Source organism: Pseudorasbora parva, chromosome 7 (assembly GCF_024679245.1).
Source record: "Pseudorasbora parva isolate DD20220531a chromosome 7, ASM2467924v1, whole genome shotgun sequence".
Taxonomy (NCBI): Eukaryota; Metazoa; Chordata; class Actinopteri; order Cypriniformes; family Gobionidae; genus Pseudorasbora; species Pseudorasbora parva.
This window is the reverse complement of record NC_090178.1, coordinates 842,353-858,150: the sequence shown is the minus strand read 5'-3', so window position 1 is coordinate 858,150 and position 15,798 is coordinate 842,353. Positions and strand designations below refer to the sequence as shown.

Genomic DNA, 15,798 nt, shown 5'->3' with positions numbered 1-15,798 from the left:
GGTGAGAACAGACTGAGTGTGGTGAGAGAGAGAGAGAGAGAGAGAGAGAGAGAGAGAGAGAGAGAGAGAGAGAGAGAGAGAGAGAGAGAGAGAGAATCGACCCGCACCAGTGCGACCTCTAACAACATGAAGGAAAAAAGCTCTCAGTCTTCATTCAGGACTGAGACACACAGCTGCTTCCTGAAGCCATTCTCATTTTTAGGCTTTAAAATAGAATTTATAATATGCAAATAACATGCAAAATAAGATGTTATTGTTATTGATGTCAAAATGTTGATTCTTGTTTTTTTACACTTTAAAATATAATTTGTAATATGCAAATAACATGCAAAATAGGGTGTTATTAGGGGCCAAGCACCAAAGGTGCGGAGCCCCTCTGGAAATCGTTAGATTTCTTATTGTTATTATTCCGCCGTGGAAGTCTATGGCAGCCCATAGAACCGTTTGCGGGAAAGTTATGAAATTTGGTACACTGATAGAAGTCTTTACTAATAGTAACCACACCAAATTTGGAGTCTCTAAACCTTTCCCTCTAGCGCCACTAACCGTCGAAGGTTTCACTCATGTTGATGCTAATAACTTTTGAAACGTAAGGGCTAGAAACAAAATTCTTCTTTGCTCTGATTCGTTGGCTCAAGCTGATTCGATTGCAGCCTATGACATCATTTTCCAATATGCAAATTTTCCCGCCATTTTTAATTAACCAAAAAACAACTTTTTCGAACTCCTCCTAGGCGGTTTGTGCGATTTACACAAAAATTGAACCAGATCATCCTCATACCATGACAAAAAGTTATGGAATTCAAGTTGATTCGTCAAATCGTTTTTTGATAAACGTGCGAACAAATTTTACGTAGCGCTTGCGAAAACACACTAAAAGCTATATCTCCGCAACGCTTTATCGTATTCTAACCAAACTTGGTAAGTGTCATCACTAGCATGACTTGAGGCAACATGCAGCGTTTCGGCGCAGCGCCACCTACTGGTCCGGAGATAGCAAAAATGGCTATTTTGGCTTATAACTTCTGAACCATTTCTCCAAAAATCATAAAATTGGTCTCATTAGATTCAGGGCGTCATGCCATGTCGGCCATTTTTAATTATGTGCTAAAATGCTGTATTTTACAAATGCATGAACGGATCGTTACGAAACATGGTATGGGTCATCACCACGATGTCCTGAAGTAGCCTGAGAAGTTTTGAAGCGCCACCTAGTGGAGAATTTTTTCAAATGCTTATAACTTTGGGTGTGGTTGACATATTTTGATTGGAGTAACTTTTTTGGTCTCCTGAATCCTTGCCGAGTCCAACGATACCAGATTTGCCAGGTTTCGATGTACGTTTTGTGCAGTGTGGTAATTAAGCGCTGATAAAACACTAGCTGATATCTTTGAAACCGCTAGTCCGATCGAGACGAAACCAGCATCAGAAAATCGGAAACATAGGTCGATAGCTAGAAGTTACAACCCAAATCTCAAAATATTGATAGTAAGGGGTAGTAAAATCCAATCAAAGTCAGGTGTCTTTTCACATAAATGTCTATAACTCAAAAATGAAATGAGATATTTTCACCAAAATTGATACACACATCTATGGGTTTTTTACGCTTCAAAATATAATTTGTACTATGCAAATAACATGAAAAATAGGATGTTAAAATGTTGATTCTCGTTTTTATACTGTCATGTAATGATTATTTTATCATGTTAAGTGTTAAACCTAGACAGATCAACAGCAGTTAAATATATAAAGTCTTTTTGGACATAGACAGAGAAAAGATTGTGTACAATAACTATTGAGTTTAGATATAAAATGTATTGTGATATTATCAGTGCAGGTGCTTTAATCTGCGGTAGACTCACTCATGATGCGACGTTCAAAACGCAGAAATATTGCATGAAGTAATACATGACTTATGATCACACATTTGGCATGCTGTGCAGTCTCCTCATATGCTCCTCATAAGTTCTGCATATGTTCCTCATGTTCCTTATATGTTCCTATTATGTTCCTCATATGCTCCTCATATGCTCCTTATGTTCTTTATATGTTCCTCATATGTTTCTCATATGTTCCTCATATGCTCCTCATATGTTTCTCATATGTTCCTCATATGCTCCTCATATGTTTCTCATATGTTCCTCATATGCTCCTCATATGTTTCTCATATGTTCCTCATATGCTCCTCATATGTTCCTTATGTTCTTTATATGTTCCTCATGTTCCTCATATGCTCCTCATATGTTTCTCATATGTTCCTTATGTTCTTTATATGTTCCTCATATGTTCCTTATGTTCTTTATATGTTCCTCATGTTCCTCATATGCTCCTCATATGTTTCTCATATGTTCCTTATGTTCTTTATATGTTCCTCATATGTTCCTCATATGTTCCTTATGCTCCTCATATGCTCATCATATGTTCCTCATATGCTCCTCATATGTTCCTTATGCTCCTCATATGCTCCCCATATGTTCCTTATGCTCCTCATATGTTCCTTATGTTCCTTATGCTCCTCATATGTTCCTTATGCTCCTCATATGTTCCTCATATGTTCCTTATGCTCCTCATATGTTCCTCATATGTTCCTTATGCTCCTCATATGCTACTCATATGTTCCTTATGCTCCTCATATGTTCCTTATGCTCCTCATATGCTACTCATATGTTCCTCATGCTCCTCATATGTTCCTTATGCTCCTCTTATGCTCCTCATAAGTTCCTCATATGTTCCTTATGCTCCTCATATGTTCCTCATAAGTTCCTCATATGTTCCTCATATGCTCCTCATATGTTCCTTATGCTCCTCATATGTTCCTCATATGTTCCTTATGCTCCTCATATGTTCCTCATATGTTCCTCATATGTTCCTTATGCTCCTCATATGTTCCTCATATGTTCCTCATATGTTCCTTATGCTCCTCATATGTTCCTCATATGTTCCTTATGCTCCTCATATGTTCCTTATGCTCCTCATATGTTCCTCATATGTTCCTTATGCTCCTCATATGTTCCTCATATGTTCCTTATGCTCCTCATATGTTCCTCATATGTTCCTTATGCTCCTCTCGTTCCGTGTCGCGTTTTCACGCCAAACCCAAATTCCTCGGCTGTGCAGTCAGACGGTCCAAATATAAACCCTCTTTCTTTCCCATGGACATTTCCTCCTGTGCACGTGTGTTTCAGTGTCACATGACTGTGCAGAATCTGGACTTCAGTCTCCTCGTCAGGGGCATGGCCTGAGCGTGTTCGTTCTGCATAAGGGGCGGAGTCACACTGCTCCTGACCAATGGGTGTGCGCTGAAACATTTACATAATGACATTATCAGCTCTCACTACAAAAATGATCAGTACTAGGTTTATGCACTTAGTTCTGTAAAATAGGGCACAATGTACTGTGTAATCATGAATATACACAGATCAGGCATAACATTATGACCAGTGAAGTGAAAAAATGGGATTTGAGCGAGTTTGGCCAGATTGTGACGGCTAGACGACTAGGTCAGAGCATCTCCAAAACTGCAGCTCTTGTGGGCTGTTCCCGGTCTGCAGTGGTCAGTATCTATCAAAAGTGCTCCAAGGAAGGACCAGTGGAGAACCGGCCACAGGGTCATGGGCGGCCAAGGCTCATTGATGACCGTGGGGAGCGAAGGCTGGCCCGTGGGGTCCGATCAAACAGACGAGCTACTGGAGCTCAAACTGCTCCAGAAGTTAATGCTGGTTCTGATGGTTCTCGGGTGTGTGTGTGTGTGTGGCTTACCTGGGGAACACATGGCCCCAGGATGCACTATGGGAAGAAGGCGAGCCGGCGGAGGCAGTGTGATGCGCAGGGGCGGATCTAGAAATTATTCATGGGGTGGCATGAGATCTATGAGGGGTGGCAACACTAAATCTTGTGGATTCAAGTATAATATACTTATATTAAATATACTTTATATTTATATGTTGCTCATGCAAGTGGCAAAACATTTAAACATAGACCAATGTTAAAATCAAAAACATTTTACATTAAAACTTACAATAGAAAAAAAATCTAGTTTTTAATTTCTTTCATTTTTAAATCTTTTATAAGAAATGCTGCAGGTCATAAAGTACTTTGTTTCTCCACCTCCAAGCAGGGACGGACTGGGGCTAAAAAACAGCCCTGGACTTTCTCCTAAATAGGCCCATCATCCCGCCATTCGCCCCAGCCGTGCGCAAGACACTGTACTATGGTGGACTATGTACTAACTACACTGTGGCCCTCTTTTCTTGAACTTTTTCCCATCCACCTTTCTCCTTATGTTTTCTGCTAGCCATTCTGCTGCGATTTGATTCCGGAAATCCAGGGACCAATCACAAACTGGCTAGTAGGCCGACTTGTCTTCCTCAGTTTTTTGTTGTTGTTGCACGTAGCAGTAAATAAGTGATCGTATTAGTGCCCCTGCTGATGGCTGTTCATAGTGTGTTATTAGTAGGGCTGTCAATTGATTAAAATATTAAAATTAATTTAATCACACATTTTTATCAGTTCTTAAATGTACCTTAAATGAATATGTTTCAAGTTTTTAATACTCTAATCAACATGGGTATGGACAAATATGCATGCTTTATGCAAATGTACGTTTATAGTAAACCCATACTCAGAGCATGAAGACTAGACATGTTGCAAAGGTCATGTTTTTCAAATAACTTGTTGATGTCTCTTAAGCCTAAGCTTAAAAATTCAGATTAAGCCGTGATTTCTCTCATTTTAAGAATATAAATAAAAGGAGTTTTTACACTGGCAGTTTAATTCAGAACAGGGCACAGTTCGTATGAAAAATTGGTAATGTGAAAGCTGTGATGCGGACCTGAGAGCGCACCAGCTCCACACCATACCTGGAGGAGGAGGTCCATATTCACCAGGAGTAGGAATATAGTGCGGCCCCTTTAAGAGCTGGAATATAGTGCGACCCCTTTAAGAGCTGGAATATAGTGCGGCCCCTTTAAGAGCTGGAATATAGTGCGGCCCCTTTAAGAGCTGGAATATAGTGCGGCCCCTTTAAGAGCAGGAATATAGTGCGGCCCCTTTAAGAGCTGGAATATAGTGCGGCCCCTTTAAGAGCTGGAATATAGTGCGACCCCTTTAAGAGCTGGAATATAGTGCGGCCCCTTTAAGAGCTGGAATATAGTGCGGCCCCTTTAAGAGCTGGAATATAGTGCGGCCCCTTTAAGAGCTGGAATATAGTGCGACCCCTTTAAGAGCTGGAATATAGTGCGGCCCCTTTAAGAGCTGGAATATAGTGCGGCCCCTTTAAGAGCTGGAATATAGTGCGGCCCCTTTAAGAGCTGGAATATAGTGCGGCCCCTTTAAGAGCTGGAATATAGTGCGTCCCCTTTAAGAGCTGGAATATAGTGCGTCCCCTTTAAGAGCTGGAATATAGTGCGGCCCCTTTAAGAGCTGGAATATAGTGCGGCCCCTTTAAGAGCTGGAATATAGTGCGGCCCCTTTAAGAGCTGGAATATAGTGCGGCCCCTTTAAGAGCTGGAATATAGTGCGGCCCCTTTAAGAGCTGGAATATAGTGCATCCCCTTTAAGAGCTGGAATATAGTTCGGCCCCTTTAAGAGCTGGAATATAGTGCGGCCCCTTTAAGAGCTGGAATATAGTGCGGCCCCTTTAAGAGCTGGAATATAGTGCGGCCCCTTTAAGAGCTGGAATATAGTGCGTCCCCTTTAAGAGCTGGAATATAGTGCGGCCCCTTTAAGAGCTGGAATATAGTGCGGCCCCTTTAAGAGCTGGAATATAGCGCGGCCCCTTTAAGAGCTGGAATATAGCGCGGCCCCTTTAAGAGCTGGAATATAGTGCGGCCCCTTTAAGAGCTGGAATATAGCGCGACCCCTTTAAGAGCTGGAATATAGCGCGGCCCCTTTAAGAGCTGGAATATAGTGCGGCCCCTTTAAGAGCTGGAATATAGTGCGGCCCCTTTAAGAGCTGGAATATAGTGCGGCCCCTTTAAGAGCTGGAATATAGTGCGGCCCCTTTAAGAGCTGGAATATAGTGCGGCCCCTTTAAGAGCTGGAATATAGTGCGGCCCCTTTAAGAGCTGGAATATAGTGCGGCCCCTTTAAGAGCTGGAATATAGTGCGGCCCCTTTAAGAGCTGGAATATAGTGCGGCCCCTTTAAGAGCTGGAATATAGTGCATCCCCTTTAAGAGCTAGAATATAGTTCGGCCCCTTTAAGAGCTGGAATATAGTTCGGCCCCTTTAAGAGCTGGAATATAGTGCGGCCCCTTTAAGAGCTGGAATATAGTGCAGCCCCTTTAAGAGCTGGAATATAGTGCGGCCCCTTTAAGAGCTGGAATATAGTGCGGCCCCTTTAAGAGCTGGAATATAGTGCGGCCCCTTTAAGAGCTGGAATATAGCGCGGCCCCTTTAAGAGCTGGAATATAGTGCGGCCCCTTTAAGAGCTGGAATATAGTGCGGCCCCTTTAAGAGCTGGAATATAGCGCGGCCCCTTTAAGAGCTGGAATATAGTGCGGCCCCTTTAAGAGCTGGAATATAGCGCGGCCTCTTTAAGAGCTGGAATATAGCGCGGCCCCTTTAAGAGCTGGAATATAGTGCGGCCCCTTTAAGAGCTGGAATATAGCGCGGCCCTTTTAAGAGCTGGAATATAGTGTGGCCCCTTTAAGAGCTGGAATATAGTGCGGCCCCTTTAAGAGCTGGAATATAGTGCGGCCCCTTTAAGAGCTGGAATATAGTGCGGCCCCTTTAAGAGCTGGAATATAGCGCGGCCTCTTTAAGAGCTGGAATATAGCGCGGCCCCTTTAAGAGCTGGAATATAGTGCGGCCCCTTTAAGAGCTGGAATATAGCGCGGCCCTTTTAAGAGCTGGAATATAGTGTGGCCCCTTTAAGAGACGCGCGTTCCTGCCTGTATTTTGTGTGTGTGTGTGCCGAACTGTGCTGCGATTCACACGAACAACAGTGTGAGAATGAAACATGGACTCGGGAGCGCTCTTGTTCATAACCTGCGTATTCGTTTTTGCCGATTGTAATGAATTTAGTTCAATAAAAGTAAGGCATGTACCGTAGGCTAAGTGGTGATGGTGTTGATGATTTACCTCAGAGATGAGCGAGAGTGAGCTTCAGTGCATCGCTCGGACTGCAGAGAATGTGCTCAGTGAAAAAATGCACTTTTCATTTGAACTGGAGTTTAATTAAAGTTAAGCAGAAAATATGGTATCTTATGTAGGCTATAACTGCACTTGTTTCAGAGTAATGCTATTGTTAACCCTTTACTTTCGCTAGTAATATTTGCTGCATCCTTTACGTCTATGGCTGATTTAAGACTAAATTATATGCATCTGTGGTGAAATAAGATTTTCACTTCAATAATCAGTGCTGACGCACCGCTCCTGAAGGCACTGCCGGACCGCATAGGGTTGCAGTATTAAAGCTGTTCTCCGTTAACATGGGTAACCAGAGGTGTAGTGGTAAAAAAAGAGGTGGGTAAACTATAAATTCTGGGTGACTGCATCGTGGTCACGGTAGGCCACTGCCGACCGGTGTATGCAGCCCGATATCACGGCAATTCGTACTAATACGAGGTGGCTAATATGAGCACATATGAGAGAACACACTAGAACATATTCACATTAAACAAGCTGGAATCAACTGTTTTGACTAAACAAAATTTGACTGTTGTCTTAAAAAATTACTTAAGCCGACTAATAGAGCCCTGCACGGGCCTCAAATCTAGGCCCTAGCCCGGCCCTGGCCCGAGACGCTGAGGCCCTAGCCCGGCCCTGGCCCGAGACGCTGAGGCCCTAGCCCGGCCCTGGCCCGAGACGCTGAGGCCCTAGCCCGGCCCTGGCCCGAGACGCTGAGGCCCTAGCCCGGCCCTGGCCCGAGACGCTGAGGCCCTAGCCCGGCCCTGGCCCGAGACGCTGAGGCCCTAGCACGGCCCTGGCCCGAGACGCTGAGGCCCTAGCCCGGCCCTGGCCCGAGACGCTGAGGCCCTAGCCCGGCCCTGGCCCGAGACGCTGAGGCCCTAGCCCGGCCCTGGCCCGAGACGCTGAGGCCCTAGCCCGGCCCTGGCCCGAGACGCTGAGGCCCTAGCCCGGCCCTGGCCCGAGACGCTGAGGCCCTAGCCCGGCCCTGGCCCGAGACGCTGAGGCCCTAGCCCGGCCCTGGCCCGAGACGCTGAGGCCCTGGCCCGAGACGCTGAGGCCCTAGCCCGGCCCTGGCCCGAGACGCTGAGGCCCTAGCACGGCCCTGGCCCGAGACGCTGAGGCCCTAGCCCGGCCCTGGCCCGAGACGCTGAGGCCCTAGCCCGGCCCTGGCCCGAGACGCTGAGGCCCTAGCCCGGCCCTGGCCCGAGACGCTGAGGCCCTAGCCCGGCCCTGGCCCGAGACGCTGAGGCCCTAGCCCGGCCCTGGCCCGAGACGCTGAGGCCCTAGCCCGGCCCTGGCCCGAGACGCTGAGGCCCTAGCCCGGCCCTGGCCCGAGACGCTGAGGCCCTAGCCCGGCCCTGGCCCGAGACGCTGAGGCCCTAGCCCGGCCCTGGCCCGAGACGCTGAGGCCCTAGCCCGGCCCTGGCCCGAGACGCTGAGGCCCTAGCCCGGCCCTGGCCCGAGACGCTGAGGCCCTAGCCCGGCCCGTGTCCGACAGCTTATCAAAATTCTCGGCCCGAGTCCGACTAGAGCCCGTTTTTTTTTTTTTTTTTTTACATTGTTGCAGCCATTAAAATAGTTCTGTTTTGTTTTTAATGTCAAAGTAGTTATTTTTCGTTTCGTTTCTTTATTACGTTAATTTAGAAAAATGTTTAGAGCATTTTTTTGTTTGTTAAATTAAAGTTTTAATTTTTTTAAGTGACGACCAAAAGCGGCCAGCGGCCGACAGTGAGTTAACCGCATATTTAATTAATTTAGTCTCTCAAATCAACTCTTAGCTTGTCTTGCCTATAATAAAATCCATAAAACACTTCAAGCATCACAATGTTAGTTAATTTCGCCAACTATTACCACCAGTAGCCTAAAAGGCATTTCTGACGAGCTGAGGCAGGCTGATTCTGCTCGCGGCTCTCGCAAACGGAGCTAAACAAATAAAATAAAAAAGCACATGCAGGTTGTCTTATAGCCTACCTTACACCTACGCAAATGAATATAAATCCCATCTTCAATTCCCGGGGTATATGCTCATTTAACGGAGTTTACAGCAACGGAAGCAAAAGATTAAGATGCATTTTATTCAGCAGCTTATTTCAGATTCAAATACCACATAAGAGAGCGCGACGCACTGGTAAGATAATGATCTCATTCATTTTTATTGAAGATGATGGTGTTTTTGACTATCTTAGACTTATTTTAAGTTTCATTTACGGCCATTTGTGTTGGCTTGCATTAGTCATTTGCGGCGAAGCGTGTTGCAGCACCATCATATCTATCTGACTACAACATATAGCCCATAACACATTGTGACACATAATGACATTTTCATGTTTGAAAGTCTGTAGGTTAACATAAATGCAGATAGACCTAATTGTAATAATAAAAAACAACATAGCCTAATTATCGATTTTGAAATATTAAACCAGTCAATACAGAACGAATTATTCTTTTGCCGTCAAAACCATGGATATGGCATGGGCCGGCTACTGCCGAAGTTGTCTTTGCTGTATCAATCGGCAATATATGTATATTTAACATGAAGTATAGGGCTTCCCTGTACATTAATAGCACCAGACGCCCCGCGGATGACACGCAACAGAAACGCCACGCTCACACCACGCTTGCAGTGTGTCTCCGCGCTGAAGAAACGCGCGCTGCTGCTGCTGGCGCGGACTCTGAACCTATGCTCTGAACACTGTGCGAGCCATCTTGACAGTCGCGTTAGCTATTATGGTCTCGTGTTGTTTCCACCAGCGCAGAACTCATTGTTCCTTTTAATTGATAAAATAAATATAAAACGAAGGAGAAGCCTAAAAAAGGCCCGAAGCCCGGCCCGCGTTTTAGGCATGAAGTGAAAATTGGCCCGAAGCCCGGCCCTAGGGGCGTAAAAAAGTCGGGGCCCGTCGGGCTCGGGCATAAATGCAGGGCTTTAGCGACTAATCGATTATCAAAATAGTTGTGGATTTCAGTTTTTGCCAATTGCTAATGAGGCAGGTGCAGATTAACGACAGAAGGATGAATTTGGTGCCACATATTTTAATTTAAAAAAAACCCAGTTTCTGTAATCAACAGAAGAAAGACAATATAAGCTGGACTGTAGTTTCCACAAGTGTAGCCTAATGGCTGCCGACATTAACAGACGATTTTGCTAAACTATAAAAACAATAAAACCAAAAATGTTCTATTTGAACACAAAATACACTGCATCATTACAGCTTTTTTACAGGGTTTCGACATGCTCTCTGCATTAAACCAGCTGCCTGTGATTAATTAATATCACAACAATGTCCAGAGTGCCTCTTTGTCCACTTGAAAAGTGATTGAAAAGTGTCACAAGCTGATTAAATGTACTACAAATGGATAATTGTCATTTTGAAAATTTCTGGATATCCATTTTTGAATCTTGGTTGCGTGTCGTTCATGAATGATTCGTTCATTTTGAATGAATCTTTATTATGACTCAGGACTACTGAGTTGTCTCAGAGAGTGATTTGTTCATTTTGAACGAATCTTTAATATGACTCAGGACTACCGAGTTGTCTCAGAGAGTGATTCGTTCACTTTGTTTTGACTGCACGTGCGCATTACGCAACATATGGGTTCTGATTGTTCTGATTCTGAATCGACAGGTGAGATCCGAGTCTTTTGTTCTTCCTGTCAGTCCCATAGAGACGTGAAGAGAAAAGATTGGCTCATTTTGCTGAACGAGACTCAAAGATCCGAGTCAGTAAAATGATCCGAACTTCCCACTACTCTCACTGACAGTTGCAGCACGATATGAAAGACAACCAATGAAAATGAACAATATGAAACTAAAACGACACAAGCTTAATGTAAAATGGCTTAGGAACTGTAGGCTATTTAGAGGTGGGTAAACGCTATTTCTGAATTTTGGGAGGTGCGTAAACGGCGCTTACGTGCGTTTAGCCTCCACTACAGGGACATTCTGAAACGCTTGACGTGAAAAACGCTTAACGTGGCTTAATGCACTAAGACAGTGTTAAAAACACACCAAACTCAGGAAATATCATATTAATGAAGTATACTATGCACAAAAAAACAGATGAGCCCAGAATATGAACGCAACGTGTTTTATTACATGTTAAGATTTTTTCTCCCATAGAAAACCATTATAATGACTAAATTCTTCTCATCTCCCTCATTTGAACACTCCCCTTTTTAGATCATACGATTGCCTCCAACCAATCACAAATCATAGTATACTTCATTAATATGATGTTTCCTGAGTTTGGTGTGTTTTTAACACTGTCTTAGTGCATTAAGCCACGTTAAGCGTTTTAGAATGTCCCCCACTACATCCCTGTGGGTAACGTTACGAGAAAAATAAATACGCACCGCAAACGGACTGTGTGAAACCGGCGGTAGAGGTGGGTTGCGTTGCGGATCACTAAGCAGTTCTTGAGTAATTAGTTTGAACAATAGAAAGACTTGTTTTCTTGCTATTATCTCATCACATTGAAGCGCCGCTGATGTAAATCGGTAGAGGAAACTATTAATATTTAATGCATTGGGAATTTGGGATACACTGCTGGGGTGGCAGACGGGGTGGCAATGGTTTTCCTTAGGGTGGCAGTTGCACCCCATGCCACCCCGGTAGATCCGCCCCTGTGCTTTGGCCAATGTTCTGCTGGGAAACCTTGGGTCCTCCATCCATGTGGATGTTACTTTGACACGCTCCACCTACCTAAGCATTGCTGAGACCATGTTCAGCCTTTGATGGAAACGGTATTCTGGTGGCTGTGGCTCTTCCAGCAGGATAATGCTCCTGACACAAAGCACAAATGCTTCAGGAATGGTTTGAGGAGCACAACAACCAGTTTGAGGCGTCGACTCGGCCTCCAGATTCCCCAGATCTCAATCCAATCAAGCAACCGTTGGGATGAGCTGAACAAACAAGTTCACTTACAGGACTTAAAGGATCTGCTGCTAGCATCTTGATGCCAGTATACCACAGCACACCTTCTAGTGGAGTCCATGCCTCGATGGGTCAGTAAAAGAAGGACTAACACAATATTAGGTCATAATGTAATGCCTGATTGATGTGTGTATATAAATGAAGAAAGGAATTGTCCAGTGTGTGTGTGACCTGCTTTGAACATGATCATTCGAGTGCCTAGAAAAGCGCTCTATAAATGTAACAAATTATTATTATTAGGGGTTCAAGCACGAAGTGCTGAAACACTATTGTAATTGTTAGGGTTTTTATTATTATTATTATTCTCCCCTAAAACGCATCGTGCAGACCAAACCGTAAGGGCTAGAGACTTGACACTTTGCCACATGGTAGCCCAAAAATCGAGGAGAGCTTATCAAATTATGACCCCGATTGGCCAATAGGGGGCGCTACAGCAATCAAAAGTGCAAAATGGCTCATAACTCCTAAACCGTTTAGTCCACACTCAAGTGTCTTATATCATTGGAAAGCTGAGACCATGGCGAACAAAACGTATATCTCCGATTTTATTTCCGTCTGGAAAAATTTTCCGCCATTTTGAATTTTGTCGAAAAACTACTTTTGCGAACTAGTCCCTGGTTTTTTGACCAATCGGAACCAAACCAGTGCCAAAATGTTTTCTGTAGTCTGAAAATCAATATTCATTGAAAAAAAGTTGAAATTTCGATTCACGGAAGATAAGGGGATTCAAAATGGACGCTCAGGGCGGAGCCTATTTTACTAAAAAGACTATAACTCAATAATGAAATGAGATATCTCCACCAAACTTGGTACACATGTGTATGGGCTCAATTTGAGGTCACGATAAAAAAATCGCGACGATTGGCCACTTGGTGGCGCAATAATGTGAAAAAAACCTGCAAATAGCTATAACCATGCGACTGCTACTCCGATTTACCTGAAAATTGGTATGCAGTGTCTTGGCCCAAGGTAGCATGTATGTCTCTGAGGATATTGGCGTATCTCAAAAAACATGGCCGCCATTGGCCAATGAAGTTTGAGCACCTATTAGACAAGGTTATCGGAGGCCGATCGGAACGAAACTCTGTGGGCATGTTTGACTCATGGTCCTAGAGGTCTGTAAGAATTTTGAAAGAAATCGGCCACTAGTTGGCGCTAACGAGTTTTATGGCTCTGTAATCACGTGGTGTTGCACACATCGGCAAAATATGCATATCATTTGATAGATCTCCTCATGCTGAACAACTTTGCCTCTTGAACCAGTGCTGTCAATCAAATCGTTAATTAAATATTTGCAATTATGTTAAAAACCTACTTTTGCAAACTAGTCCCTGGTTTTTTGCCCGACCGGAACAAAACCAGTCTAGTACAATTCTATAGACTCTCTAGATAAATATTCATTGAAAAAAAGTTGAACTTTTGCATTTGAAAGGCTATAACAGGGCCAATTAGAAAAGAGGCGTGGCAAAATATACTCAAAAGCCTATAAATCCTAAGGGAAAACTCAAAACTTCACGAAAATTGTTGGGTATGTGTGGCATACCATGCTAATGAAGCATGCAACGTTTTACAAAGATCGGAGTATAGGTGGCGCTATAAGTGTTAAAAAGCTTTAAAAACCATGCATTTCCTATGGTAAATTGCCCATATTGGCTGTAAATGGACTTTTCCATCTATTATTTTAGTGTTTAAAATCTTGCTAAATAAAACGTAATGTCTTTAATGCCTATGTGCTTAAAAGGCCTTAAAGGCTTGAACCCCGCTAAATGCTGCTTGCAGCTTTAATTAGGGGTTCAAGCACGAAGTGCTGAAACCCTATTGTAATTGTATTGATTTTTATTAGGGGTTCAAGCACGAAGTGCTGAAACACTATTGTAATTGTTAGGGTTTTTATTATTATTATTATTCTCCCCTAAAACGCATCGTGCAGACCAAACCGTAAGGGCTAGAGACTTGACACTTTGCCACATGGTAGCCCAAAAATCGAGGAGAGCTTATCAAATTATGACCCCGATTGGCCAATAGGGGGCGCTACAGCAATCAAAAGCGCAAAATGGCTCATAACTCCTAAACCGTTTAGTCCATACTCAAGTGCCTTATATCATTGGAAAGCTGAGACCATGGCGAACAAAACGTATATCTCCGATTTTATTTCCGTCTGGAAAAATTTTCCGCCATTTTGAATTTTGTCGAAAAACTACTTTTGCGAACTAGTCCCTGGTTTTTTGACCGATCAGAACCAAACCAGTGCCAAAATGTTTTCTGTAGTCTGAATATCAATATTCATTGAAAAAAAGTTGAAATTTCGATTCACGGAAGATAAGGGGATTCAAAATGGACGCTCAGGGCGGAGCCTATTTTACTAAAAAGACTATAACTCAATAATTAAATGAGATATCTTCACCAAACTTGGTACACATGTGTATAGGCTCAATTTGAGGTCACGATAAAAAAATCGCGACGATTGGCCACTTGGTGGCGCTATAATGTGAGAAAAACCTGCAAATAGCTATAACCATGCGACTGCTACTCCGATTTATCTGAAAATTGGTATGCAGTGTCTTGGCCCAAGGTAGCATGTATTTCCCTGAGGATATTGGCGTATCTCAAAAAACATGGCCGCCATCGGCCAATGAAGTTTGAGCACCTATTAGACAAGGTTATCGGAGGCGGATCGGAACGAAACTCGGTGGGCATGTTTGACTCATGGTCTTAGAGGTCTGTAAGAATTTTGAAAGAAATCAGCCACTAGTTGGCGCTAACGAGTTTTATGGCTCTGTAATCACGTGGTGTAGCATACATCGGCAAAATATGCATATCATTTGATAGATCTCCTCATGCTGAACAACTTTGCCTCTAGAACCATTGCTGTCAATCAAATCGTTAATTAAATATTTGCAATTATGTTAAAAACCTACTTTTGCGAACTAGTCCCTGGTTTTTTGCCCGACCGGAACAAAACCAGTCTAGGACAATTCTATACACTCTCTAGATAAATATTCATTGAAAAAAAGTTGAACTTTTGCATTTGGATGGCTATATCAGGGCCAATTAGAAAAGAAGCGTGGCAAAATATACTCAAAAGCCTATAAATCCTAAGGGAAAACTCAAAACTTCACGAAAATTGTTGGGTATGTGTGGCATACCATGCTGATGAAGCATGCAACGTTTTACAAAGATCGGAGTATAGGTGGCGCTATAACTGTTAAAAAGCTTTAATTATTATTATTATTATTATTATTATTCAGCCGAAAAACGCATCGTGCAGACCAAACTGTAAGGGCTAGAGACTTGAAACTTGGCCAATAGGTAGTACAAAAATCGAGGAGAGGTTATCAAATTATGAGCCAGATTGGCCCATAGGTGGCGCTATAGCAACCAAAAGCGCGAAAGGGCTCATAACTCCTAAACCGTTGCTCCTAAGGGTCAAGTGTCTTATATCATTGGAAAGCTGAGACCATGACGAAAAAAACGTATATCTCCGATTTCATTTCCGTCATTAAAAATTTTCCGCCATTTTGAATTTTGTCAAAATCCTACTTTTGCGAACTAGTCCCTGGTTTTTTGACCAATTGGAACCAAACCTGTGCAGAAATGTTGTCTGTAGTCTCAATATCAATATTCATTGACAAAAAGTTGAAATTTCGATTCACGGAAGATAAGGGGATTCAAAATGGACGCTCAGGGCGGAGCCTATTTTACTAAAAAGACTATAACTCAAAAATGAAATGAG

General features: G+C 43.3%; 1 protein-coding gene across 1 annotated transcript in view; it reads right to left on the bottom strand.

Annotated features, from left to right (window-relative positions):
* Positions 1-3,123: 3,123 nt before the first annotated feature.
* LOC137082510 (tetratricopeptide repeat protein 24) overlaps positions 3,124-15,798 on the bottom strand; it is a 46,811-nt gene continuing 34,136 nt past the window's right edge. Inside the window, exon 14 of the mRNA XM_067447731.1 lies at positions 3,124-3,299. Within this exon, the coding sequence (XP_067303832.1) occupies positions 3,188-3,299 (112 nt within the window). The 3' untranslated portion in view covers positions 3,124-3,187. The remainder of the gene's footprint in view (positions 3,300-15,798) is intronic.